General features: G+C 35.2%; 1 protein-coding gene across 8 annotated transcripts in view; it reads right to left on the bottom strand.

Annotated features, from left to right (window-relative positions):
* Positions 1–27,437, bottom strand: part of USP34 (ubiquitin specific peptidase 34) — a 140,078-nt gene that overhangs the window by 53,317 nt on the left and 59,324 nt on the right. For 7 of the 8 annotated variants that reach the window (XM_064446827.1, XM_064446831.1, XM_064446825.1 and 4 more), the window contains 24 exons: positions 26,264–26,880; positions 25,591–25,805; positions 23,746–23,861; positions 23,535–23,662; positions 22,313–22,402; positions 21,375–21,470; positions 19,835–19,917; positions 18,352–18,506; positions 17,336–17,449; positions 16,448–16,547; positions 16,160–16,319; positions 15,612–15,738; positions 15,370–15,517; positions 11,060–11,160; positions 9,395–9,604; positions 8,633–8,758; positions 7,729–7,851; positions 7,521–7,604; positions 7,136–7,222; positions 5,236–5,436; positions 3,831–3,913; positions 2,547–2,587; positions 1,448–1,572; positions 203–355 (listed from right to left, as the gene is read on the bottom strand). In XM_064446827.1, the coding sequence (XP_064302897.1) occupies positions 203–355; positions 1,448–1,572; positions 2,547–2,587; positions 3,831–3,913; positions 5,236–5,436; positions 7,136–7,222; positions 7,521–7,604; positions 7,729–7,851; positions 8,633–8,758; positions 9,395–9,604; positions 11,060–11,160; positions 15,370–15,517; positions 15,612–15,738; positions 16,160–16,319; positions 16,448–16,547; positions 17,336–17,449; positions 18,352–18,506; positions 19,835–19,917; positions 21,375–21,470; positions 22,313–22,402; positions 23,535–23,662; positions 23,746–23,861; positions 25,591–25,805; positions 26,264–26,880 (3,483 nt within the window). The remainder of the gene's footprint in view (positions 1–202; positions 356–1,447; positions 1,573–2,546; positions 2,588–3,830; positions 3,914–5,235; positions 5,437–7,135; positions 7,223–7,520; positions 7,605–7,728; positions 7,852–8,632; positions 8,759–9,394; positions 9,605–11,059; positions 11,161–15,369; positions 15,518–15,611; positions 15,739–16,159; positions 16,320–16,447; positions 16,548–17,335; positions 17,450–18,351; positions 18,507–19,834; positions 19,918–21,374; positions 21,471–22,312; positions 22,403–23,534; positions 23,663–23,745; positions 23,862–25,590; positions 25,806–26,263; positions 26,881–27,437) is intronic. The other variant, XM_064446829.1, reaches the window with a different exon arrangement.

Genomic DNA, 27,437 nt, shown 5'->3' with positions numbered 1-27,437 from the left:
TTTAAATTACTGTAGTGTCACAGCTTTAACTATTTTTGTGAAGCTTCTGGAAGCATCTGAACCGAAAGTCTTAATATCTCAGCGTATCAGAAACACTATGTGAGACACAGTGATAGTATGTGCTATCATTTTTTCTTTTATATTAACAAAAGTAAGTTTAAATACATCTTTGATAAAGTCTTGCATTTTCTTAAATTCCTACCCGGATCGGTTTCAGAGCTTGAGCATCCGGGAGAAATTTTAATAATGTTGACGCAGCCAGCAGCAGAAAGGATCGATTAATTGAGTCTCCCCCATCCAGTCCAGAGAGAGATAACTTGTATAAACCATTGCAAGACTCATGGCGAACGGCAGTCTTTATGAAAAACAAAAGAATTAAATGGTTACACACATTATTTAGAAGATTTTTTTTCTTTTGTTGACTTTTCTTTTGTACGTACATAATTAACTTCTTCTATAATACCTATCATGTTATCAGGGTAGAATATGTCTTTCTAAAAACACATATTACAAATAAGATACATTTAAATTACATAAAAATGCAAGAGATACTGTTCTAACAAAAAAAGCTGATTTGTCTGTGCCCCTTGTCTCTTCAGTTACATATTTGCTACAGTAAAGATTACAGCCAGTTACCAAAACTTGGCAAATTAGGGAAATCTATGTGATGCTGCTAACAAGCACTTACTCCTTACCTACTATATGGTTAATTTGCTTAACATCACTAGAAGACTTATTTTATCCTTTCTTTTATTCTTTTCTTAAGAAAAATATCCACAGATAATCTCTAATCCAGCTTTGGCAGTCTGCACTCTTTTTTTTTTTCCCCCAGGGTTTTTAAATGGAGTCAGCATGTAAGCTTTTTCAGTGGCTGAGTAATAAAGCACAACTTTATTAGTTGATAACAACTACCACATCGTGTCCATATTGGACCTTTAAGCAATCACTAGTAAATAAAAAAAATTTCTACAATGCATATATTTATGCAATTTTCAGATTTTTCTTAAATCAGAAAAAATTATTTAAAGCTAAGCAAAAAGGTAGTAATGACAGACATTTTTATATCAACTCTCATTCACCCCATTTTGTGACAAAAAGTATAGATAAAAAAATAATATATTGGAGGAAGTATATTTAATCTACGTAAGAGGGCATCCCCCAGAAATTTCAACAAATTACAATGAAAAACTTACCTTCAAATAGAAGCCAAGAACAAAGATGAGAGTTTATAAACTGGTTTGCAATCAACCACAAATGTGCCATCTTACATGGTATTTTAACTACCACTGATTATTTCTTAAACTGGATTGCAAGTAACTGAGTCAGATCCTGCCTACTTTTGGCAGGAAATGATATGATTTGAATTTAATGGAAGCTTGAAATGGAAATTAATCTTATTCCACACTATGCACTAATTATTAATGCAGTAACTTCTCCTTCAACATACCTCTGGAATAAGAAGGGTAAGCTTCTTTAGCCAGTCTTGCAAATGATCACTGTCTGCCAGACTGGATTTCACCAAGGAACAGCAGTGAGCCCAACTCACCAACAGCCACATTGAATAGTGAGTGACTGAAAGGAAATAAGGTAACAGTAAATCACACTGTAATTAACAGAAAAGGCTTTTTAGTTTGAAGAGTTGCTTAGTTCTAGCACATATGACATTTATTTCAGCCATACTAACACACAAGACTCCACCCTTACTGGCACATAAGACACTACCTAAACTCAGAATTTTACCAATATGCTTACTAAATACTGACAATAATTAAATTAGATTACTCTAAGTATTACCAATGTGGGGCATAATCCTTTCCTGCATCTTTATACTTCTTAAGCAGTGAGCTGGTATTTCACTAATGGGTTGCATCACGTCTTAACATGAACGTTTTCCCAGACTAACTACTATATCTGTTTTTTTCTTAAAAGCTAGAAGTAAGACTTCAGTGGGTGATACACAGCATTTACTGAGAATTTGAGTTCACAGACATTAACATCCGCAGGGGAGAACAACGTAGAAAAACTGAAGGCAACGTATAAGTCTAGGAGGACATACCTATATTTATGCACACCTGTGCTGGACTTTTGACAGTTATTTGATACAGACTTAATCTGACACAGGTCATTTAGACCTTTTGTAAGAAACCTCCACAGGAGGGAGGGGGTAGCTCCAAGGAATTCTGGGCCCAGAATGGTTTCTATAAAGCAGAATAATAAAGGCAACTATTGCTGACTCTATTATGGGGTTATATATGCCACTCTTTAGACAATGAGAATATAGCTGCTTTTCCTACCAAAACCAACTCTTCTGGAGATGAAGGCATAGCTACAGTACAAAATTTCAATTAATATAAAACGATTTCCAGAGAAGGAAAGCACCTTTGTGTATTCCCACCTAGCTTACAACAGCCCTAACAGTATCAAGGAACAGAGTTTTATAGCATGGTAGAATATAACGGTAGAATAAAACAGACGCATAATTTGTTATCTTCGGTGTGTTTTTATTACTATCAGTTCGTAACATGTAGCTATTTTGCAGCACTAACCTTCATGTCTTGATCTGTGATCAGACTGAGCTTTCAGCACCCTGAACAGGAAGAAGATAAAAGGCATTTGAACTTTATCACAGAAGGTAACAGATTATCACTTAGAAATACAAGCACCCACAAGTAAGAACACAGTCACTTTTAAGTATCCAGTAAGAAAATTAAAATGTTAATCTTAAAAGGATTCTTTTTTTGCAGCATTCAAAATTAGCAACAATAATAAAACTATGAAAATCTGCAAGTCACCCCATTAAAGCTTTACCGACTACACAGTAAGAAGTCAAAATAAAATACCCACAACCCCTTTATTTCATCCAAAAAAGAGATGATGTAAAACGGAACTAAGAACTGACCTATACAGAAGAAAACTAGTATTCTTCATAGAGAACCGCACTTTGAACTAACATTTCCAAACTTTAGACAAATTTAATTTAAATGTTTCCATTTATTTACTTACATTTTTATAAATTGCAATAAAAGGTTATGAAGCCAAAAACACTGTGTTTGTTTAAAATTATTCCTGCAGCTCAACTAGAGGTTAAAGTTCGGCACATTTGCAGACTTGACTCGAAATGCTCTGAAAGTCCTTAAATATCTTTTAAAAATATGGTAAAACACACTATCCGTTACTTGGAATCAAGCAATTCTACAACACCAAATGTAGCAAAAAACCTGACCCCCCCCACAATTAGTCTGACTCTGTCACGATGCAGTCTTACACAGAATTGCTTTTTCTCAGGGCAAAAGGCAAAAAGGGTAAAAATCTCTAGTAGCCTGTTCCTGAAGGTAAAATTTTGCCTTCACAACATGCACACTTACTAAAGAAATAAGGGTAATTTCAGAGGTAATAAGCTCATGTTGTTAGGGTGGGAAAAATAAGTCAAAACCAGCAGATGACTAAGCAACTTAAAAGTGATTTTATTTTTATTTCTCCTCTACACTGCCTTGAAATTGAGAACGCTTATTGCTACAGACAGACCAAAGAAAAAGTTCTGGCATGAGAATTTATGAGAGCATACCATATATATTTTGTTGCTCCATGTCTTACACCCTGATCACTGAGAGTTCTCGCCTCTCTTCTCGCTCTCGCTCCTCCTACAAGGGCAGGATAACTACCAGAAGAGGTGACTAAGAAAAGCAAGTCTAATGGCTATAGGCTTAAATTTCTGATATGGGTGTTAGTGGGGGAACTACAACTGAAAGAGCTAGTTACTTTATTTAAAGCAGTGATGAAAATGTGCACACTTGATTAGCTTTATTACAAAAATAAAAAGATATTTGTACCTAGGTGCCAAGTTGTCATATGTATAAGCAACTGACATAAGTCGCTGAATCAAACTGGTTCCCTGGACAAGTACAAGAAACACCTTTAAAAATTGAAGTCAAAAGAAAAAAAAAAACAGTTAATATAACAACAAGCTTTTTGATCTGGTTTTAAATTATACACACTGTGTGAATCTAAAACAAACCCACCTGTGTAGAGGGAGGAAGAGCAAAAGACAAATCATAGCATCTCCACAGTTAAAACTTACATTGGTTCTTATCAAAGCAGATCTAAAATCTTGTTTCATTAAGGCTCGATGCTAAAATTTCATTCTATTTCTCTAAGATAATTTAACAATAGAAAAATCAACCATTTATTCAATCTTTTTAATAAAAACAGTATTTTTTTAAAAGCACAGGCTATTCACTTCCTTTTAAAATTATTAGGCTTGAAGAGACAGGGTTGAGGATGAGGTTGGATATTTAAATATCACTCATCTCTGTGATCAACACATTTTATTGACTATACATTCACTTAAATTGCTCATCTTTAGAGAACCTCTGAAGGCTACACAAAATTTTCCAATCAAAGACTGAAGAAAGTCTTAAAATATTTAGATAGCAAATCTACTGCAATCAAAACTACGTGTCAATGACAAAAATTTAAAACCTGGTATAGAAACTGGCAGCAGTATTAACACACAACCAATGTTGAAGAATTTAATACATTTGATAATTTCCCTGTATCATAGTAGCTTTGGCAATTTAGGGATCTGTTTTGTCAAAAATACCTAATACTTATAGAACAGTTAAGGTCTTTCCATGTACAACAATGACAAATAAGAAGTTTGGCTCCAGCTCACAGTTCAGATCTGCACTTTCTGGCAATCACAGCTGGTCCTGCGCCTAAAAGCAATTGATTTACAGTGAACGTATCTCTGATGTGAAAATACTATATTTGCTTGGTCTACATTAGGAAATGAGCATGCAGGAATCTGGTAGGAAGGTTTCCGGCTTTAGGTAAGTTTACCATTCAGTCACTTGGATATCCTTTTAGTAGCGTAAGTTATTTTAGTGTTAACTAAAGGAACCTAAAATGGATTTAGTGAGGATGGAGACAGCCTATATAACAGGTTACCATTACCAAAAAAAAAGGGAAAAAAAAAAGAAAAAAGAGTAATTCATTTGGGAAACAAAATCTAAGAAACAGGGGTAAAGCACTGGAATCCTGAATTCCCAATTCAGCTTTTAAAACTGCCAGTTTTAAAGCAATGAATATACTTTTTAGAGGACAGTAACATGTAGTGATATAGACTAACGTTAGTAACTTTTCCACTACATTATTTTATTACCAAAATAAAGGCTTCACACAACAAAGAAGTCATTTTCTAAAGTTCACAGAATGGACACACTGTTTATCTCTTACCTCTGTTAAACGAGGTATATGAAGCCCCTTCACATGGTCACTTGCGGTCTTCCTTGATTTGCCTGGCCATGTTCTTTTTCTGTGACTCTCTGCTACACCAGACCAGGCAAAGACATCATGGTAAGCTAAATCCAGATCTGAAGGATCAACTGCAAACTGGCATATCAGCTTCAGCAAGCAAGCAAGACAGTCTAGCTGCCACTGTGAATAAGAAGAAAAAGAAATCTTTTTTTTTCAGGGATTTTTTATTTTACAAATAATTCTATGCCTACTATGGAATATGAAATGAAAAGCTTAACTAAGGTATAAAGGATGAATAGCTAGACCGAACTGGCAAAGCCTCACCAGAATAAAGAAGTATCTTATAATTAAACTATTTTCATGATCTATTCCTATTGACAGGTGCATTCAAGATGTGCTATTATTTATTCAGTGCATAAAATAACACAGAGGAAATAGTTACGGTCAACAGTTAAAAACCTTTCCTGCACTGTATTCTGCTATAGCACAGGGTATAAAGCATAGTGTACAGAAGTGCTTTTAAGTTGAATATATTTAACCACGCAGAGACAATATGTGCTAGTTTAAAAACACCATTTTGTATTGTAACATCTCATTAGATGAAGACCACTGATACATTTAGTAACTCTTGAAATCGATTTTCATGCCTCTCAGCTGTCTGACTATGGCCAAACACAGCAACTGCTCAGCTCCCCACAGCAGAAGGTACATTATGAGAATAAAATTAACACAAAACAGAGCACCACGTCACAGCAACACATGAAGCAGGTCAGCTACCTAGCACCTAGATATGCGTAAGTCAGGACCCTGTACTAAGGCACTTAGTTGCAGAACCTGTTACTATTTTCGCAGTGTTGTGCATACTTTCTGGATAGACCAATAAAAGCAATCATACAAAACTTTTGTTTATATATTAAGTAGAGAAAAGGACAACTTGTTTCTAGTACTGAAATAAATTTACAACAAATACATCAAAATCAGTTAAACACTATCAAACTTCTAATAAAAAGTGTAACTGCCTTCTTTTTAACATTTCAGTAACTGTCATCAGTTTTATACAAACATGTGTATGCTTGTTCATTTACTTCTTTTTATGTACATATTACTAAGAGCTTGGGATATTTCAGGGTTGTTTTTTTAAATCAAATTCCATAGAACTGAAAATAGAAGAGAAAAAATTAACTCTAATAAAAGAAGTTTTCATTATGATATGAATTTAGCTCAAACTAATATTAGAATAATGATGAAAAAAGACATTCTATAAGAACAACTAGTAATAATGTTCATTATTGAAAACATGGCTTTATTAAACACCATAGCCACAATGCTACTGCTTTTGTCTAAATGCCAAGAAAGGGAAATGATATTTCTCGGCCTCTTCAGACAGGAAGATAATTAACAGATTAGTGCTTTCAAAACAGACTATAATAAAAGTTTCCAAATAAAAACTTTCCCTAAAACAAGCAGAAAACCACAAAAATAAAGTACCCCCTTCTTGTTTGGCTATTTGTGAGTTTTTTTTAAAAAAGCGTGACATACAATAGTATTATCAATGCAGTTACAATCATTCCTAATGATAGAACCTGGACTGTTTTTTTTTCCCTCCCTCTAAGATGTTCCCTTGATCTACAAAGGGTGGTTTTAAAATATAAAAAAGCATAAGTATGAAGATTGTAATTTTTTAAAGAAAATAAATTATTCCAGGAATACAAAATATTCAAGAAAAAGATGCTACTGCATAGGCTCCGGTAGTTTCAATTATAGAATTCATTTATTTCACTTACTACCGAAAAGTAACTATAACAAAGGCTGAAAATAATGATGTCTTTACAAATGACTGCTATGTTATTCTGGAGAACAAGGGTAAATAAACACCTACCACAGTCCATGATTCCTGTTCTTTAGGCTCTAAGATTCCAGAATTGAAAATTTCTAGTAGCTGTTGGAGGCCTCCAGCAGCAACAAACTGTAACGATATTATGGAACCAAAGTGAGAAAAAGCACATACAGACGCATCGCTAAGTTCAGTTAAATAAATAACAAAATATCTGATAAACTATTCAGCTGGATATTTTATGAAAAACAAAATAGTTGTACACAACTATGACAAATTTACAGGCCTGACAAAACAAAGAACTTTAAAATATTGTACCTAAATTTGAGATCAAAAACTCTGAGATAAATAATGTTTCAAATGGGTTTTCATTTTATATCTTTTTGAAAAACTACATTAGGTATCACAGAATACTGTAGGAACATCAAACCTTGCAGCTCCATGTGTTTTTACTATTTTCTATTTGATCTTCACTAGAATCGTCTGAGTCTGGGTAAAGATCACTATAACTTCCCTAAAGACAGACAAAAACAATTTGTTGTAAAAACAGTTAAAGAATTAAAATACCATAAAATAACTCATCAATATATACTTTGGTTCAGAGACAAAAGCATATGTTCTGTGCACAAAACTATTACCGTAGATTCACGTCTTATTCTCCTGTTGGGCTTTCCCAAAGCCTCAATAATTTCCAGGGCATACAAAAGTTTATGGGCACTTTTTATTCGCAGAAGATCCTTCCAGCTAAAGCCATCATTACCCTTAAAAGATAAAAAAAGACAGAAAACAATTAACACAATTATATGTAATGCTGACCTACCTAAAAAATGCAAGGAGAGGATTTTTAAAGTGACGTGGACAAATTATTTGGGTTTTAATTTCATCTATAACTTGAAATTAGAAAATTTCAAGCACATTTCTATACACAATTAACAATTTGAATAATGTGATTTCAGCAATTAAATTTGAGTAAAACTCCAACCTTATTATAAGTTAAGGTACACCTAATTTTGAAGTAGAGGAAGCCAAATGTTATATTCCACCAAAATTTTGATGCATGTGTCCATGAAGAACCATACTATCTCAAAACTGTTAATATGTAATTTCAAAAACATTAGAAGAGGCAAAATTTTCATCTATAGGGCAAGTAAACAACATATACACATTTTGAAATTACAGAAGAGAGTACCAAAAGGTTTACTATTACAACATTCATAATGTTAAAGCAAGGCTGCAGATGAAGAAACTGCTGTTTCAATTCAAACCAAAATATTTTGGCAATTAGTATGGATTATTCTTTTCATTTATTACATTTTTTTTAAGAAATTGTAAAAACAAAATTTGGCAACTAAACTGGCACCTCTGTTTAGTTTCATTTCATGAGAATTATTAGGTTTATTTATTAGGTTTACTCATGTCTCAGCATACTTAACATACTTACTATTTAACATTCCTGTTTGGGGAAAATTCAGCTAATACACCAGACACTAAAACATCCGTGTCAATGAAGATAAACATGTGAAACGAGCATTATTTGTTTACCTGCTCATCGGAAATATTCTGGAATGCCTGCAACATATTAGGGCATGTTGGCAGAAGCATTAACAGTTCCCAGACACGTCTGGATAAGTTTTCGGCGTGGAGATGGAGTTCTTCACATCTTGTGCTCTGACAAACCATAGAACAACCATTCTTACTGCAAACTTCTTTGTGAAAATAACCTTGCTAAGATTGCAAAGTCCAGAAAAATGTATATATTCTTAATTAAGAAGCTATCGGTTTCCTATCTAATGTAAATCCATAAATAGAATATGATAGTTGAAGTCTCACTGAACCTGCAAGAAACTAAGTTCTATTATCTTCACAGCGTATCACATACTTTGAAATACTTGAGTGTAAATAAAACTTAAAAATAAACTACTGGTTCAAATATACTAGTGGTTATTTAATATCCCACAGGCTAACGATGGCAGTTAAGGCATAAAACTTGAGGTTTTGCAACAAAGCCTTTACAAACCCTCCTTCAAGCCAATTCCCATTATTATTCACCACGTCTATTTAAATAATCAATATTCTTTCTTAAGAATTACTTTTTTACAGCTTGTACAATATTTAGAACATTTAAAATATATCATAACAATGTTTCTAAGAAAATTAGAAAAATCATTATAATGATTACACCATGCGTGACATACAGACAATAAACATATCTAGCAATTGGACAGAAGTAGGCCAGATAGGAAAACCAGATGCAATTAAATATGACTTACATGTAATTATTCTAATAAAATTACTCTAAATTACCTCACTATCTTCCATAGCCACTTCTCCAGAAGGAGGCTTAAAAGAGGCAAGCATCTCTAACAAATCAAAAAGAGTGGTAAGATGAGGTTCTTGCAGGAGTAAAAGCATTGGAATGTTGTCCTTCTGAGGAGGTGGCAGGCAGGATGCTGGAAGCTGAACACCTTCACCTTTACGTTCTCTCCTTGGTGCGCCCAGGGATACAAACACCATCTATAAACAGAGAGAAACAACGAGGAGGAAACTATTTTAAAAATCAATATGCTAAAACCATGGAATGTTTTCAACAGGATCAGAATTAAGAACTTAAAGACACACCAATATCTTTGCTGTGAAATCTTTACTGAGCAGCATTTTGAGCAACTGCTATCTCATTAAAGCTTGGTTTTGCTTTTGCTTAAGGTATCTGTAGTGTAGTTCCATACACTATTTGCTGTTGTTACAGTAGATGGTCCTGTTTCCTTGTCCCTCATCCCTTATTTTTGTCATTGAGGCTGCAAAGACTCTAGTACTGGTCTGATTTCTCAGGACACAAATGAAACCGCACAAAAACTAATCCAAAGGAGAAATGAGATAAGTTGACTCAGAGGACCAGAAGAATGCTAGTGAGGGCGTAGCAACACAAATAGCTGTGTGGTTAGAAAAGCAGACATTTGTTATACTGGCATAACCACGTTGTGGAAAGCCATTCTCAGATGAACTGTTCCTGCTGACTAGTTATCACATCCATATATTAATCACGCCCAGCCATTCAAACTGAATGCTACTGCTCCTCCAAGTTCCACAGACATAAGCTTTCATCTGATTGCACCATAGTTCAATTCTGTAAAATGATCTATGTTAATTAAAACAAATTATTTTAAGAACTGGTTTTGCTTTTGAACTAACGCAATTCATTTAGCAAAAAGAACTAACAAAAGATCGAAGTAGTCCAACAGATCATCTGATTTGGAACCACAAAAGTCAAGGCAGAAACTGCTACAATTGCTAACAGCCACCAACGGGACATGTAAGCATATCAGCCAGTAATAATCTTTTTAGAAAGATGTTAAGCAGATCCCTGAAGGTGTACAGTAAGAGTTTACTTTTCCTTTAGATAGAAAGAATGTATGTGATGATCTACTGGCAAGTTTTGCTACAGTCCCACCTCCCTAAAACAGTCACGATGTCATCACGAGTAGACCACTGTAACAAGAACTCTGAATTGAGGTAAAAAATAAGAGATGAGCATTAAAAAATGCTTCAGATTTAACCTGTGAAAGGAGAGAGTTAGTCACTGCTACTATGGAATTATCTTGTGTTCAACAATTCAGACAAAATGTGGATATTTGATTATGTTTACACTGGTCCCTTGTTTTCCTTGACAAATGAAAAGAAAAACACCTGAAATTTCACTTTTATTCCTGGAGTTTTCATATTTGCTAACATAACTAGAATTAGGCTTTTAAAATAATTATCTTAAAGACTGACAGCAGCAAGGACCGACAGCATTAGCGTGAGATTACGGGAAGCACATATTGGATAGCACGAAACAACTAGTTTCACAAAACTATAAGATGCTCCCAAAGAAGAGTATATCTTCCACCACCACTACACATATCAGATGCACAATATGAAAGCAACACATCAACCAATCTTTTGCAGTGAATATCTATATGCTGGTAATACCTGCATATCCTTAAAACCCAATTCATGAAGCGTTTTTTCATCATAGTCTGTTGTCAGTTCATGCCCAGATGAAATCATTCTCACAGGTCCCATGAGGCCACCTACAATAAAAACATATTTCAGTACATTTCTGGAATCATAGCTTCATTTTCTAATGAAAGTGTTAAGACTTATTTTTAATAGTACACCCTTCATTAGCAATTAAAATGAGACAAAAACTTAATGCAGTTCCCTTATGGAAACTGGTTATTAGGTTAAACTAAGTTTACTTGCACTTATTCAGAAATCACCTTTTCAGTAACAGTTCACCCAACCTTGTAGTGAAAAGTGTTCACAATACAGGTTATTAAATGATGCTATGCCAGAGAAGGATAATGGAAAATTATTGTGATCATCAGCAAAATCCCTCTGTATCACACGCCTGTGATAAAGTCAGCAAAGGCAAAGTCAGAATCAAAGATGTCATATACTCCAGAAAGGAAAAACTGCGAACACCCTTCGAAGAATTCTCAACATTGAACAAGAAATCTGAACAATTAAAAGATTAAGAACTTAATTTCATTTGGTGCAGACAATCAAGCAATGACCAAGAATGACGACACACAATGACTTTATACCTCAGAGTACTCAGAGTTTGAACCAAAAATTCGGTGCACAAAGATATTTGACATGGATTGACATTTGCTATGCTTTTCAGCCATGGTTCTTACAAGTACACTTTTTCCAACATTAGACCCTCGTCCTCCACACCAGTGAAGAGGAGCCTTACACTGCCACTCTACTGCAACATCGGGATTTCAGTGAGGCTTCTTCAATTTTTTTTAACCTCTTCCAGAAATCTTAGGAAGTACTCAAGAGTTCTGTAACCTAATATGCTTCAAAACAGTGTATTATTTGCCTATAGGAACATAGTATTCAAAGACATGGGTTAAAGCAAAAAAAGCCTATGTATATGCAGTGAACCTCAACTTCATTCTTTCACCCTCATAAAGACATGCGCGATGTAGTGCACGTGCCATCAGCCTGCTGCTTCTGGTAACTACTGAAAGCCCATCACCTGCAATTTGCAGCCACGCAGTCTCTGCTGATGTACACACATGATAAATCCAGGTGATGCTTCCCAAAACCAGCTGAGATACACACCCAAGTGCTGATGTTTCCCAACTAGAACAATCCAGTGAGATGTACACAAAGTAACTTTGATGGGACTGCCAGATAAATGGAGCTTTCTGGCAAATACATATGATCCTCAAATTCTGCTCAAGCAAAATTTCCGTGATGTTCTTGGGAAAAACTGGATAGACAGCAGCCATCCAAAGATATCTGTCAGTTAACAATACAACCGTGAAGGTTTAATAAGGAATTGGGAATAATCTCACATACACACCACTGTTCCCATCCTCCTCAGCTGGCTGCTTTGAAACTTACCAATGCAGTCAGGCAAAATAATTTCAAACATATAAGGGCAGGTAAATATATTATCCACAAAAATAATACAGAAATCTACCACTGCACTTCAGCAAACTAGTGACAGATTTCAGAAGAAAGAATACAACGAACAACATGCAAGAGAAGCAAATGCAATCTCACATTTCTCTGAGCAATGCAGATCTCAAATGAGAAAGAGATACTGGGACCTCAAATAAATTATGTGCTAAATGTCTGGCAAACGGAAAAAATATTAAGTTTATTCTACTGAAAAAAGAGTTAAAAGGAACATTTAATAAATGTGAATGCATCTACTTCTTACAGGTACATTCCCAAAGTTTTGGCTAGTGGGGGGGCATGCTTGGATATTCCCTTGACAGAAGCACGATGGCAGAAACTTCAGTAATTAATAAATGCTTTAAGATTCTTTTAGCCCATCTCAGAACCTGCAGCTTCATCTTCCACATTAATAGATACCTCACTTCTGTAACAATTTGTTAAACATTAGTTTTCAGTGTCTTCGTCTTCTCAAAATAAAATACCTTTTAAGACAGCAGGCGTTAGATGTGACTGGTATCGCTTCAGACATACCATTAGTTCATACATCCCAAGAGCAGGAAAATGAAAGCAATGCTTTGCGCAAAGATGGAAATGAAATGGCCATCTACATAGCAGTGCAAAGGCAGGCTAACAGGAGAGCTGAAGGAGACCAATAGCGTCAAAGTGCCAGTCAGTTAACAACAGATGAAACAAGAACCACAAAAAAAAGTGCAAGTCTAGAATTCCAAGAGCCAAAAGTTGATACAAATATTCTGTTATGTCTCTCTATTTCATGAAATTGAAATCCCAACTGAAAAAACAACTAAAAGCCAATTAAGATTTACCTCTATAAGGAAAAGGGAAGATAAAAACTTGTACTCTGACATCATGAGCCTTTAATTTTTACTGGAATTAGATAAAATCTACTTAGATTTCTATCTAAGTTGATGAAATAACCACCATTTCAGGAACTGGTTTTTGTTGTAGATTAACTAATATAGGTATGCTATAATAGACTCAGTAAAAGGTCACCATGACTGAAGTGTGCACTATGTACCTTAAAATTCATGTCTCCTGTGTGCAGAATGACCCAAGTTTTTAAGTGTAAACAGTCAGTACACTGAACCGTAATTCACTGAGATCTTTATGACCAACAAAATGTTACTAGAAAGTCCTTTCTTTTTTTTCAAGCTATACACAACAGCCCCCAAAATAGGGTATAGATGAGTAAAACTACAGGTTTTAACCACAAGTCTCAGTTTCAGTCTTATCTTCTCAAAACTGGCAGTTGAAAAGTAAAAAATCATGTGACTAGGTTATTCCAAACACACAGTGACATGCACAGAACAATGCAGAAACACTTCTTCAGGAGTTTGGTTAATAAGACATTTTGCCTCTTACAGGATTTTATGATCTACCAGCCAACACAGATATCAATTACAACATGAAGCACTTCAAGGCAATAATACTGGTTTTAAACCTTGCAAGGGTTTACAAATCAACAGATATAAATTTTATGGTTCTCTAGTTTCCCATAGTTACGGTATGTTAATAATTGCTGTAATAAACAGAGAAAAAATAAAACAACATCCACAAAAAATGTACAGAATTATGGATATCAGCACAGGCATTCTACAAAACAAAAGACATTGTACGTAAGATGACTGAACTGCAGTTGCTGTAGGACTGCAATGTTCAATTTTCTGAATCACGCGTTTCTAAAATCCCAGTTAAAACAAAAATAAAAATTCCTGCTATGTGGCTACATGGGGTGGAAAATCAGATTGTTTCTTCACTAAAACAGCTTCTGACAAGTGGCTGGAAAAGGATTTCACAAAGAAGGTAGTTCAGATGTCTGAAATTCAGACTGGTTTACTGACAGCGTGTCTCATTAAAACACTTTTTTAAGAAGTGCTAAACTATGAAAAGAAAGTCAGATTCATGTTTACAGATGTACTAATGGTCTGTGGTGTTGGAAAAAGATGTTCATGGACAGAATTTGTTCAGATAATACGCATTACATGCTAACTCTTGCTCATAATGAGGAAGAAAGAGAACAAGAAAACGTTGAGAAGATAATCCAGAAAACTGTAACATTTTGAGTAGCAATAACCGATAAGAATGCTATAATATATAATATTAGTAGGATTTAGAAAATGTCCTCCTCTTAAAGGATAAAGCAGACGTTTTCGGTGACTCGGAAACACGTAAAGAAAGGGAACAACAAGAGGATGCATATTCATCACACTGTAAGCATGCAATGACCACCTCAAGAGCAATGTGACATTCTAAATTAAGAGCACCAAAAGAGGATAAGTGATCATTGTTGCTACAGGATCACCATAAATTACAAAGCATTTGTAGGAGTAAGGAAAATCTTACACCTGACTGGAATACATATATGCAGGGTATTAATTATGAATTTGAATTATGACTTCAAATTCTGAATCAATGGCAGAACCAGAAATGTATAAATTTCATGAAACACAGAGTAAGGTTCTATGTAGCAGCACCTCCAAATAAAAGAAAACACCACAATTAATTAAAACAACAAGGAGAAGGAAAATAATGTAGGGGAAAGTCTGTTGGGACTGGAGCTTGGCTATATCTAAGGACCTTTGGCAGATCTACATCATCTTTGCTACTTCAAACAAATGGTAGCCCTTAAGAAACAACATTATTAATTAGAAGTGAGGGTGATGATAACTACAGCTAGAAGAAAATAAACCATAATGCTTGCTTATTTAGGATATCTGGGGAAGGAAAAGACCACAATCTTCTAAGCTCTCAATGGATGAACCCTTGTAAGGGCAATAAATACAGGTACAAGCGCTGTAGCTTACCAGGGAAATCGCCTTTGCGGCTGCTTTGGCCAAACTCCTGAAGCTGTGCTTGTTGATTTATCTGCTCCTTCTGCAAATTTTCGTACCAATGGGTGACTTCTGCCCGTAGATCGGCCACCTGATCACTAGGATACATTTCTATAGTCATCTGAAATAAACACATATTTTATTTTTTCAAAGTGCACAGTGGACTTACTGAAATTTAACAAAGTAGGATGTACTTGTAAAAGGGCTTTAAGTACCTTGTCAGGAAGTCCAGCTGGCTGACATACAATTCTTAGTGGTAGTGACTGTTTGTCACTCAGGGCTTTCAAGTGACTGCTGATACCAGTGCCTTCAATCTGCCACTGTCTCAGATGATAGGCAAACCTTAAGAACAGGTAAAAACGTTGAAAAGGTATTTTTGTCAAAACCTATTTATCACATACATTTGATAAACAATGACAGGAAAGACAAAACTTGCAATTTACTCACTTTTTTTTCAAAATAAGAGGAAGTTATTGATATTCTCACTGTTTTTTCAAATAAAACTAAAATAACTTTGAAAACATTTCTTTGGTGAGGGATGGGGAAGCAGGAACCATATCCACGTCTTTATACAAGGGCAAGGGCCAAGTCTTGTAACTGTTTAAACATTATGTATTACCTTTCAAAATTATCCACCACTGTCCTTAATTTACACAAAGAAAAACAAAGACACTAATACTTAATAACTCATAACTCATTTATCATTATGATAAGAGATATGTAAATAAATTCTGCATCCAAATACATCAATGGCACCATTTACCTTCTCCTGAAAGCTTCCAGGTGTGTCTTCAGCATTAAGAGTCCTCTTTCAATAATGGTCAGACTTGAATGAGAGTCTTGCTCAAGGTTACTGGATGCTATCATCAGACTCTCCATACACTTGCTAATAAATTCCTGTTCTTTTTCCAGACCAGTTTTACCTGTAATAACAGTTAAAGTAAATTATAAAGGCGGAACTTTGGGACTACGCATTTTAATACTAAGAATAAAAAGAGGATAATGCTAGATATTCTTTAAAACATTTTAAACAGAAAGCAAAATTTCATACCATTGATATAATAAGAGTTGATATACTGGATAGCCGCTCGACTGACATCACCAGACTGTGCTCTTAAAGCGATACCCCAGAACTGGTCCATGCCGCACAACTGTTTTGACAAAAGGAAAATAAATACAGAAACAAAACATTGCCTCATTATTTCACCGGGAGCGACACTTTTCTGACCTAAGACATTTTATCTGCCCCACTTTTGACAAACAAAGATACTTTGAAATGAAGCGTGAAAACCACAACTATTATTGGTATTCATTGCAAGAATAGAAATTTTAATGAAAAATTGCCTTGAATCGATTCACAGAAATATGTCCTATATATAATTTTATTTCTAGGATAGTGTCTCTGTATAAAAAACTACAGAAGAAAAACTTCACATCATACGTAAACTGAGACACATTTTACAGTTATCTAGTCAAAATTAAATATGCCTAATAGAGTGTCATCTGAATCTTCTTATTTATAAAAATAAATGTTACAAACTCATTCTTTAAACACAACAGCAAATACAGTTCAGTTATGCTAAGTATATGATAAACACACAGGCAACAGGTATCACTTTCTTTGTGGTTTCCTATCTCTGCCTCTAGAGACAAAGCCACACACGCTCAAAGTCATGAGGGAAGGTCAGGATCACTGGCCTCTTTTATTTCCATTTCACTGTCCCACACTTGGAACTTCTGAATCCTGAGCTTCCAAGGCTCTCCCTGAGGTAGAACTCTGTACAGACTCCACCACTAGCGGCTGTGACATTATTATCTCAGACCAGTAAACAATATTCAAGCCAGTAAGTTCTCATGAGATATGCCCTTCAAGATACATAATTTAACTTTCCCTTTCCCTCAGAAAGAAGAAAAACGTGAGCACAGAATCTAGGCTTACCTCTGAGTTTGAGCCACCATCATATGCACTAGTAGCCAATCGAGCCAAATTACACAAATGCTGGAAGAGGTTTAGGCCAGTCATACTAATAGTTTCAGGTTTTAGTTGTGGCATCTAAATAAAATAAATGTACTTTAGTATGGAGGAAAAAAAATCAGTGATGGAACAGACAGCAATCACAGGGTATTTATTTCATTAGCACAGAAAAATGTCAGTTTTACTACCAGTCATATTCAAATGTAGTAGATCAAGTAAAATTTATTCTTGCAAAAGATGACACACTGAATTTTATATAGAATAAAACAAATCAACTATAATTGGCTTAAACAAACCGCTTTTCTCTACCACTGATTTGGACTGTAACAGCACAGAGGGAACAAAAATTATTACTGCAACATTAGCTGCTTAACTTATCCACAGCAGCACAATTTGTTAGCATACATGATGTGTCTGTTCAAAAAACTCACATGCTTATGAAACTAGACAAAAACTGTGTCACCTTGAAAAATAAGTAGACTAAATTAATTATTGCACAATCTATCAATTTTGTAATGCCATCTGTTGAAATGAATGGGATCCTTTGCAAAAAGCTCTACTGCCGAACGTTCGCATTTTCAGTGGATGTGCTGATGAGATTTATACACCCCTCCCAAAAAGAAGAAAAGTAATTTTTTTAGTCAGGTTGCTGTATATCATAAAGGAAAGTATAGTTTTGGGTGGCTTTTTTTTTTTTTTTCAAATCTAATGAAGTGCTACATTGCTTCAGATACAACACACAGGCTATTTGCAAAGAAATAGCCTTTACTCAAGTGAATACTAGTGTGAAAAGAATTCATGCCAATCCATTCCCCTCTTCCCTCCACACAGAGAAAAATCATTGCATGACAAGTGGGGCTTTCCCAGACTACTGAAGACACATTACTCATAGAAACAAGATTATATATGTTAAATAGTGCTGATATGGAAAGAAACACTTCTATTAGAATTAATATGGTTGCAATTAACTCTCTACATACCTTTTCCAAAAAAAGATGCTTGTAAGTCTCCATACCCATAGCATGCTGATCTTTACTTCGTACTTGATTTAAAAACCAGTGTAGTGCATCATCATAACATTCAGAATCTTCTACTAAGCAGTGCCACAATATATCCACTTGTTCTAAACTCAACCCTAAAATTAGGGAAGTATTTTTAACTACTACTTTATAACATCAAATGTTCAGCAATATTCTACAAACCCCAAAAATACATACAGAGAAGTCAGAACAGTTTTTGTCAGGACAAGTTTTTGGAAAAAACAAAAGAAAAATGCACCACCTACCACTTAGAAGTCATACACTTCTCCCCTTTTAGAGCTGGCAATCAGCTACAGTTTTTGGCCTTTAGTGCTGTCAGCTGTTACTAAACCAATGAGTAGTGTGGGCTGACCTGAGATCTCATACGAAACAGCAGGTTGTTTCTCAGTACACAAATAATTACTGGGCACAACCTGGAGTCCAGCTTTGAGCTGGGTATTGAGATTGTGGCTGAAAATAGTATCTCTGTAACTATTTCGTTGTTATTCCTTTCAAGAAGATTGTAGGTTTATTTTCTTAGCTGGTATATAAACAATTGTGATCCCAACAAATTTATTTAAAAAGAACCATGGCTATCCTATCAACAATAGCTAATACAGCATTACTTTCTTTTTCTTTTGGCTACAGATGTTCTCATTCCTTCCTTTACTCTACTCTAACGACCAGAGGGACAAGCCATGCATTGTATGCCAACTTTGACTACCTATAATGAGACTACCCAAATGACTCCTCCCTTCAGTCATTTTAATAAATTACGTCAATATACAGTCAGCTGAAAGTCTGTACAGAGCTAATGCTGAGACAACACTGAAGGCTATTAGTTTACAAGGGCTTACGAAGAGAGCAGCCAAAACAGTTTATGGAAGGGAAAGCCACCAAGGGTTACTAAAACCACAGAAAGTTATGTTCAACTTCGAATTCCACCAGCCACTTCAAAAAAATTCTATTTTTAACCTTTTCAGCATCTGTACAAATCAACTATCATGCAGAATACTACTTTTGCAAAAGACCCTACAGGTAGTGTAAACCAATTTCTGACAGTATTAAATATAAAGAATTATTCCTTTTTGGTATCACAACTTACTTACAGCGCACTCCAGTAAAAGGTCTCTGGGAACATTATGGAAATGAAACAAACCCCACAAATACAGAATATATTATCTTCATATTTAGAAATATTTAGAAAAACTGAAGCACAGAGGACATAAAAATTTGTTCTCCCAGAACTGCGATAGAATCTAAACTCCAATGTTGGTTCTATGCTTGTGGCATAAAATCTTCCTTCTTTTGAAACAATATCAGAGATTATTTAAAATTGTATCTGTTTAAAATACTATATTTATTTAAGCTAACATTGATTATTAAGAAGTATGTGAGCCTTACTACGAGGTACTTCTCTGATATGGCAACCTCAAATACTTACTGAAATGATCTGGTGATCCTAGAGTTGAAAACACACACGTCAGGAATTGAAGACGAACCTGAACTTCTGCACTGTGGCTGTACCTAAAATTTGAATTAGTATAAAAATGTTTATTTAATTGTTTATTGTCATAACTTTCTTCCCCACTCATACATGTGCCTCTTAAAAGCTTAAATGATTTTTTCTTCTAAGTTTCCTTCTGAACTTCTAGGTCAGTATATAGCCTACGCTCCAGCTGTACACATTGCAGAACCACACCAAAGAGTGGAATGACACACTAGTCATTACTGGATAAGGTACTTTTTCTGTTGGTTTTTTTTTGGGGGGGGGGGGGGGTGGTAGTAGGGGGGGTTTAGGCATTCAGTCTGATCCAAGTGCATAATTTTGTCATTAGCACCTTGCAGGACCTGACCTTAATTTTTTCCCTAGCTTGTAAAATACGGATCTTTCTACTCTGAATTTCTGATCCCAGATGATACACACTCTTTATAACCTATATAAAAATACTAACTTTATTTCTATTTATAAGGTAGAAGTTTAATGGTCAGAGGAGCAGAACAAGGTATCATTTTGCCAGAACTTAAAGTAATTCATCCCACTGTAAAACAGCTTTTGAAGTAATTTCTCACTAGAGCCATGTCCAATAAAAAGGTGTATGATGAAGTAAAAATTCAACCACAAATAGCAACATTTTTGAATTGTGCATGCCCATATTTGCATACTGACTTTGATATCTGTCTAAACACAAATAGTCTATTCCTCCATGATTTGGAATTGTATCACTTGTGTAGATACACCTAATTTTAACAATACAGGTTGGAAAGTGGGGATGAATGTGTTAAATGGAAAAAAAATACTGCAAAGGTTAATAACAGATTTTAAAACTGAAACATTTGAATAACTTTGTGATATGAAAACACTTTAACTGGATTTAAATGTATAAAATGTTCGTGACCTCTTTGTAAACCAATACTCAGTATCTGACAAAAACAACGCATCACCATGTACAAAACAACATGACGAAAACAACATGTACCATGTACCAGTACTTAAGGGGTAGCTACAAAGAAGACGGAGTCTCCCTTTTTACAAGGAGTCATACGTAGAGGACAAGGGGGAATGGACACAAGTTGCTCTTGGGGAGATTCCGATTGGACATCAGAGGGAAATTTTCCACAGTGAGAACAGTCAATCATTTGAATAATCGCCCTAGGGAAGTGGTTGACTTGGCCACACTGGACACCTACAAGAGTCATTTGGACAGGGTGCTGGGCCATCTTGTCTAGACTGTGCTCTTCCTAGAAAGGTTGGACTAGATGATCCCTGAGGTCCCTTCCAACCTGTGATTCTGTGATTAATTGTTGTGTGGTTTTTTATGAAAAAGGAAGCTATTTAAAATTACATTTTTACAGACCTTTGTGTCTGTAAGCATATAATATCCCTATAGAAAGTATTTACTTATAAGAACACATCAGAAGCACCAGAAAGAAACATTTAAAAACATAAAATATCAGACTCTCAAAGTCAGTTCTGTACTTACAATGCATGTTTATGTCGTCCTTCCCTGACTGCCTGAATGTAGTGTACCAAATTATCAAAGAAAAGTTTCATCATACTGAGTTCCTTTTCTGCCCACCTGTGTTAATTTAAAGGGCAGACAGTGTTATAGTTTGCTTAAAAAGATCAGAAAAGCTACAGAAATTTGAAAGCTATTATAAGAAAACTGCATACACATAAAAAAAAAGTAAACATTCCATTTCCCATCTACCATGAAATCAGGAGTATGTTCCAGTACAGTACTCTCTTCTTCCTTTTCGTCGTCGCTATTTTCAGGCATCGGACTGGTAGACAACTGTCCCCTTTGGAGATCATGAAAACTGTTCCTAAAGGCCCTAATTCAGAAAGGGTCTAAGCCAAAACTCAGAACTTGGCATATATTTAAACAGCATGTCAAAAAGGCCAAAAAAAATTGCTGATAATCACTGTAATCTTTCCCAGAAGTTCTGGAAGTCTATTCCCTATAGTTATACCAGCAAGCTATATAGTTTGTTCTAGTAAGGAATGCTGTACTATGTATCTTCACATTTTAAACATTTTCTTATAAACCAAATCTTTTATTACTTAGAAGCATTTGATAGACAATCAGAACAGAATGATGTAACATCAAGTTATTACAACCTTTTAAAATACACAGTTAATGGATGCCTAGTACTGTCTGCAAGTCCTTTGGGATTTAAAGGGAAGAGATGTAAAAATATATATATAAAAATTAGTCTTCACCTGAGTTACAACAGTAGTGCATATTATGAAGAAGTCTGAGTGATTAGACAACCTCATACAACTAGGCCAGATAACAGACAGGTCACTATTAATTTGGATTACTAATTTGGACAAAACTAAGGGAGCAAGCCTTGCAGCAGTCCCCTAAATGTCATCACTTCTGTTGGCTTAGTCTGTTGGGGACCGAGGACTACTTACATTGTTATCCAATGTGTATCATAACTGCTCCCAAATTGTTGAAATGTACCAAACAGCTTTGGAAGAAGACGAAGTGAAACTACTACTGATCTAAAGGAGAAAGAGAGAAATAACAATATACAATTGTTACAAAATTTAAAAAGTCAATTTTAAAATTACTTTGAGAAGCTCGGGTTCAGTGAGCAAACAGGCTAACTGAAAGCACTGGCAACACCTACGTGAAGTTTACCATCGTGTCAGCCAATTAGTTTTCTGAATCTGAACTACACATCCTTCAAATTCTCTACATGTAATACCGTGAACAAACAGCTGGTTGGACAAGTATAAAAATAAAACAGTACACATTTTTCTTATTAAAAGTTATTTAAATTTCAAAAGAGAAATTGTTTTTGAGTTTCATAATATTTATGCTTTGAAATTTCAGCAAAATAAGTATGGCTTTTCTACAAACAGATGACATGGCAGAAATAAATCTGCCTCAAACTCCTTATAGACACAAGTAGGTGTGTATTGTGAGACAACTATCTAGGAAATCTCAAGAAGTGCATAAACTGCATTCAACAGAAGTTTCTTATCAGTTATAATTATCTTCACAATTTTTTTCTTAATATCTCAGTACACTTGTAACTCATCTCACAAACATAGTTCTTAGCAAAGAACTGTAACATAACTGCAACTGTAACAAGGTAACAACATAACACCACAGGTGATGTCCAGCAGTTGACTGGTTGTATCAACAAAATTAATTCCACTTTTGCCAGTTTTCAAACTGTACAATCTCACACCTTTGGCTGGTACTTAAACAAGTTATCTGAGGTCAAGGTATTACTTCTGCACAGAAATTAAACCCCACAACAGACCCGGTGGAAAAGAACTTGTCTGTTCTTCACCCACTTTCATGTAAAATCTAAATATTCAATTTAGACCTTGCACTCTGCTGGCTAAGACGCAGACCCGATTTTACCAATTGGTAGGAAGGCAGTAACCTCTGACAGAAGGGAGAACAGACAAATGCAACAAGATGAGAAATTCAAGGACTGTGATAGAATAAAAAAGTGGAACATCAGATACATTCATAACACCTTGAAAACTATTTTTATACTTCTGCCTTTGGTTTAACTTGTCTTCCTGTAAAGTTAAATAACTGTTACAGTCAACTTGGGTTTCCTATATGTTGCAAAAATAGATAATGTAAGAACAGATAATTTATGGTTTAAGTTACCTGTTGTTTGCTAAATTTTCTAAGCAGCCTTCAATAAATCTCATTCGAATCTGTCTGTCAGTGAACCAGCATACTAAAGAACAGAGCAGCTTCTCTGCTTCATTTATTAACCCTTCAGAGAGATGAATCTACAGCAAGTAGAAAGAAAGGTCACTGAATAGTATATATTTCTTCTCTTTTCAAAAATATTGTTTTCTGGTATTCAACTTACTGCATCTTCATCCTGGACCAGATCCCACAAAAGGGTATTTCCTTTCTTACAAACATTATCCAAATTAATGTCCGTCACCGCATTGCTATTATATTGATGTTTATGAACTGCCGGTCCTGAACAAAATACAAAGACTGTTATTGAATAAATAGAAGAAACTATCTAATCTGAACATTATTCCCTAAGTGCATGAACAACAACATGCTTTATCTGTAAACCTGGCTACTTATACTGCATGCAACAACATTGTAATTGCAGCCTTTTTCCACATACGGATTCTTAAGACAAAACATTATGACCATACAAGAAGTCATCAGGACGGTTAAGCCAATATTTATACTGGTTTTGGCTAATGGCAAAGTGCAATAAAAACAGTACTTAAGAACTGCAGATGCAGGTGAAATTGCTTTTTAATTTAATTATATTTAGTTCACAGTGTAATTAAAATACTTCTTAAGTCTTTCTGCAGTGCTGTGGTCCAAAGGGAGGTATCTTTTTAACTCCCATGGTTGGAAAGCAAGAAGGAAGTACATTTTCAATAAATTCCCCTCAGACTGCATGATCTCCTATATCTTACAAAAAAAACAGCAAAAACAAACACCATTTTTAATATGATAGAGTATCAAAATGCATGATTTTAGAAACTCATCATGTGTTCATAAACAGACATTTTCCTTCTTCTATGTGGCCACAGCTGGCACCATTCATTTATCTACTATTTGATACTATTTTCATGTAACAGCAAAGTCAAGCAGAAGATTTAGATTGCGTGCAGAACACTGTAATAATTTGCACGTGCAAAACTGGGAGTGTCAAAATTAATCTGCACTGAAGGCCTCAGCTCAAACAATAATTTGGATCTTCAGTAAGATGTGTAATATCTATGGAAAATATTGAAAAATTATGCTGATTTACAGCACGTTTTAACTACAAAGTTTTAGCAGTTTATTCAACTCCGTGCTGGAGAAAAAAAAAAAATCCTTCCAAATTTTCAGTGTCAGGCTGAAATTATAAATTCAGTTCCACATAACAAGAAATGTTAAACCTAAAGAAAAAAAGAGACTTCTCTACTCAACTGTGTTTCAGGAAAAGATATAAATAGTACTGGTTTTACTGTCTGCTGGAAGATAGCAAACTTGGTTCTGCCAGACCAGTGAAAAAAAAGTCATACTAACTAACCATACCCTCCATTATATTTAAAAGGAGGATAAAACAGAAAATAAAGCTGCCACAATAGCAAATGGAAAGATGATTTAATTCCTGAGAAGTGTTTTAGTAGCGTCTTAAATTGCACCGTGAAGTAAACTAGAAGATTTGGCAATGTAACATGAAATAGCATAAAGTGCCCTTTAAGGAAGCTCCCTAAGATATCAAGTTATATTTTAACTCGTTTTTCCAAAATTATCCTCTGTACAGCCCATTATGGTTAATTCACTTAAGATGACAAATGTACAGAATCACAATAAGATCCACCCACCAGAAGAAAAATCACACGTTTCAGAGAGAGAAAAAAAATTCACATTTCAGTACCCCCTTTTTACTTTAATAACTGATTAGAAAAAACATTTGCTAGACTCTTTAGTGCCTTCATTTGTTTTAACTTGCATTAAAAGCACCAGTAGAAACGGGGGGAAAATTTTTAAAAAGGTAAACACAGCTACATCTAATGTGATACAAAATTTAATCCCTTGGAGAAACAGTAAAATCTCAGTAGTCACTGTGGTTTCTTGCGCAAATATACACGTATGGTTAAAATAATTTGATAACTTTAACTGTTGGAGACTAATTCAAAATTATATAAGAACGAGTTAGAAGTACAATGTTCTTCTGTTTTATCACTCTTACCTTGACTAAGATGTTCATGATAGATAGAAGCAAGGTTAGGAAGGTGCTGCTGAAGATGAGATGTTAGCTCAGCATGTGAATTAATCTGTACAAGCTCTTCTTCACAGCCAGACTCTTCCCCATCAAAATCAGCCATATTTTTCTCTGATTTTGCACTGACTTGGGAACTACTGCAACTGACATCATCTGCACTTAGCATATCATCAACTATATGCCTATAAAAGAAGAGTATTAGAATGGACGATATCAAAGAGAAAGTTGTTTATAGCAGACTACAAATGAGTAGACATCTCCCTAAAGCTAAAGTCAGGATGAATCATCTGTTTGAACAGCAGACCTTCATATGAATTTGAAAAACAATTACAAATAAATTGAAGGTCTCACTATCAACATCAATGTGTGTGACTTCTTTAATGTTAACTAAATACAGCATTTTCCAAAACAATTTAAACGTTGTGTTAAATGTTGTCTTATTTGTTCAATACCAAAACTTTACCAAAAACTTTTATCAGATGTTAACAAAATAGATCACTGTGTAACTATCATCTCTGTTAGACAAAATTATTCTAACCTGTATCAAAATGTCCACATGAATTTCTGCCCAAACTGAGTATTTTGCTACCACTTTTATTTCTGCTACAGAAGGAATCAGAAGAAATGTCAAGCTACCTACCCATCGTGGTGGTGATGGTGGTGGTGGTGGTGGTGGTGATGCTGTGGCCCAATGAATTGTCGACAGTTAAATAATTCATTTCCAATAGTTTCCCCAAGGAAGTCCCCCGTGTGAGTTATACAAGAATCTTGAGACCCTTGAGAAATGTGAGCAGTGCCCATTTCCTCTGTCATATCATGTTCTGCATCCTCAGCATGAGAACAAGCATCTAGTATTCTAATTCGATTATCCACTGGCGTCACAGAATCAGTGTTAAAAACATGGTCCTTTCCTGCCCCATTATTTGCACCACTCCTCTCCGATGCCCCTTGTGAATCTCCCAGACAAATGCCTGTTTGTGATTCCAGTTTCCTGCTTCGTAGATCTGTGCTCCTACTGCTTTTCTGAGGATTATGACTCCTATCTTCTTCCTCTTCATCCTCCTCCTCTTTGAGAGCTTCAATATCTGCAATGTCTTCAGACTGCACCTCGCTGCCAGGGCTTCCAGCAGACTGGCTTGCGTGACTGGAGTTGGCCTCGTTACTGGATCCATCACTGTGGCCACTGCTACTACCAGGACCACTACTGCCATCCTCACCACTGTTGGCTGTCTCATCAGAGCTTCCCTGCATGGATTCCTGAAATTATTGTTATTTTTAACAGATTGGGAGAAAAATAAAACTCCACTGAATATACATAATGTACATCATCATCACCATTCAAACACCATTCTTCATTTATGAGGAAATGTGTCAGATCTCTAAGTTCTCATCCATTCTTTCTCAATTTGGTTGCCAATGACAAAACACTCTGAGCAAGATTCAGATTTAATAATGTAATTTTTGCATTACCTGATTCATAACAGGTTATGAATATGTGCAGGTTTTGCACATACACGGAGTGACAGTGTGACACACAAACAATATGTCAAGCAATCCCTTATTAAAGAGATTAATCTTACTAAAACACAATTTAAATGCAAGGAAGTTTTGTGGGGGTTTTTTTGAGTGCATTTGTTCACAGGCAAGGTACAATATATTTGATGTAAACTGCACAGAATATAAGTAAAGATTCTAGCTATCCACTATCCTGCTGCAGGTAAGCATACATGCTATGTACCTGTTCACATTTTGAAACGACTACAGAAAAAATCTCCATAGCTAATAATAGACATGACACTCAGTAACAAAACCCA

This window comes from Phalacrocorax carbo, chromosome 3, assembly GCF_963921805.1.
Source record: "Phalacrocorax carbo chromosome 3, bPhaCar2.1, whole genome shotgun sequence".
Classification (NCBI taxonomy): domain Eukaryota; kingdom Metazoa; phylum Chordata; class Aves; order Suliformes; family Phalacrocoracidae; genus Phalacrocorax; species Phalacrocorax carbo.
This window is presented reverse-complemented; position numbering and strand designations above follow the sequence as displayed.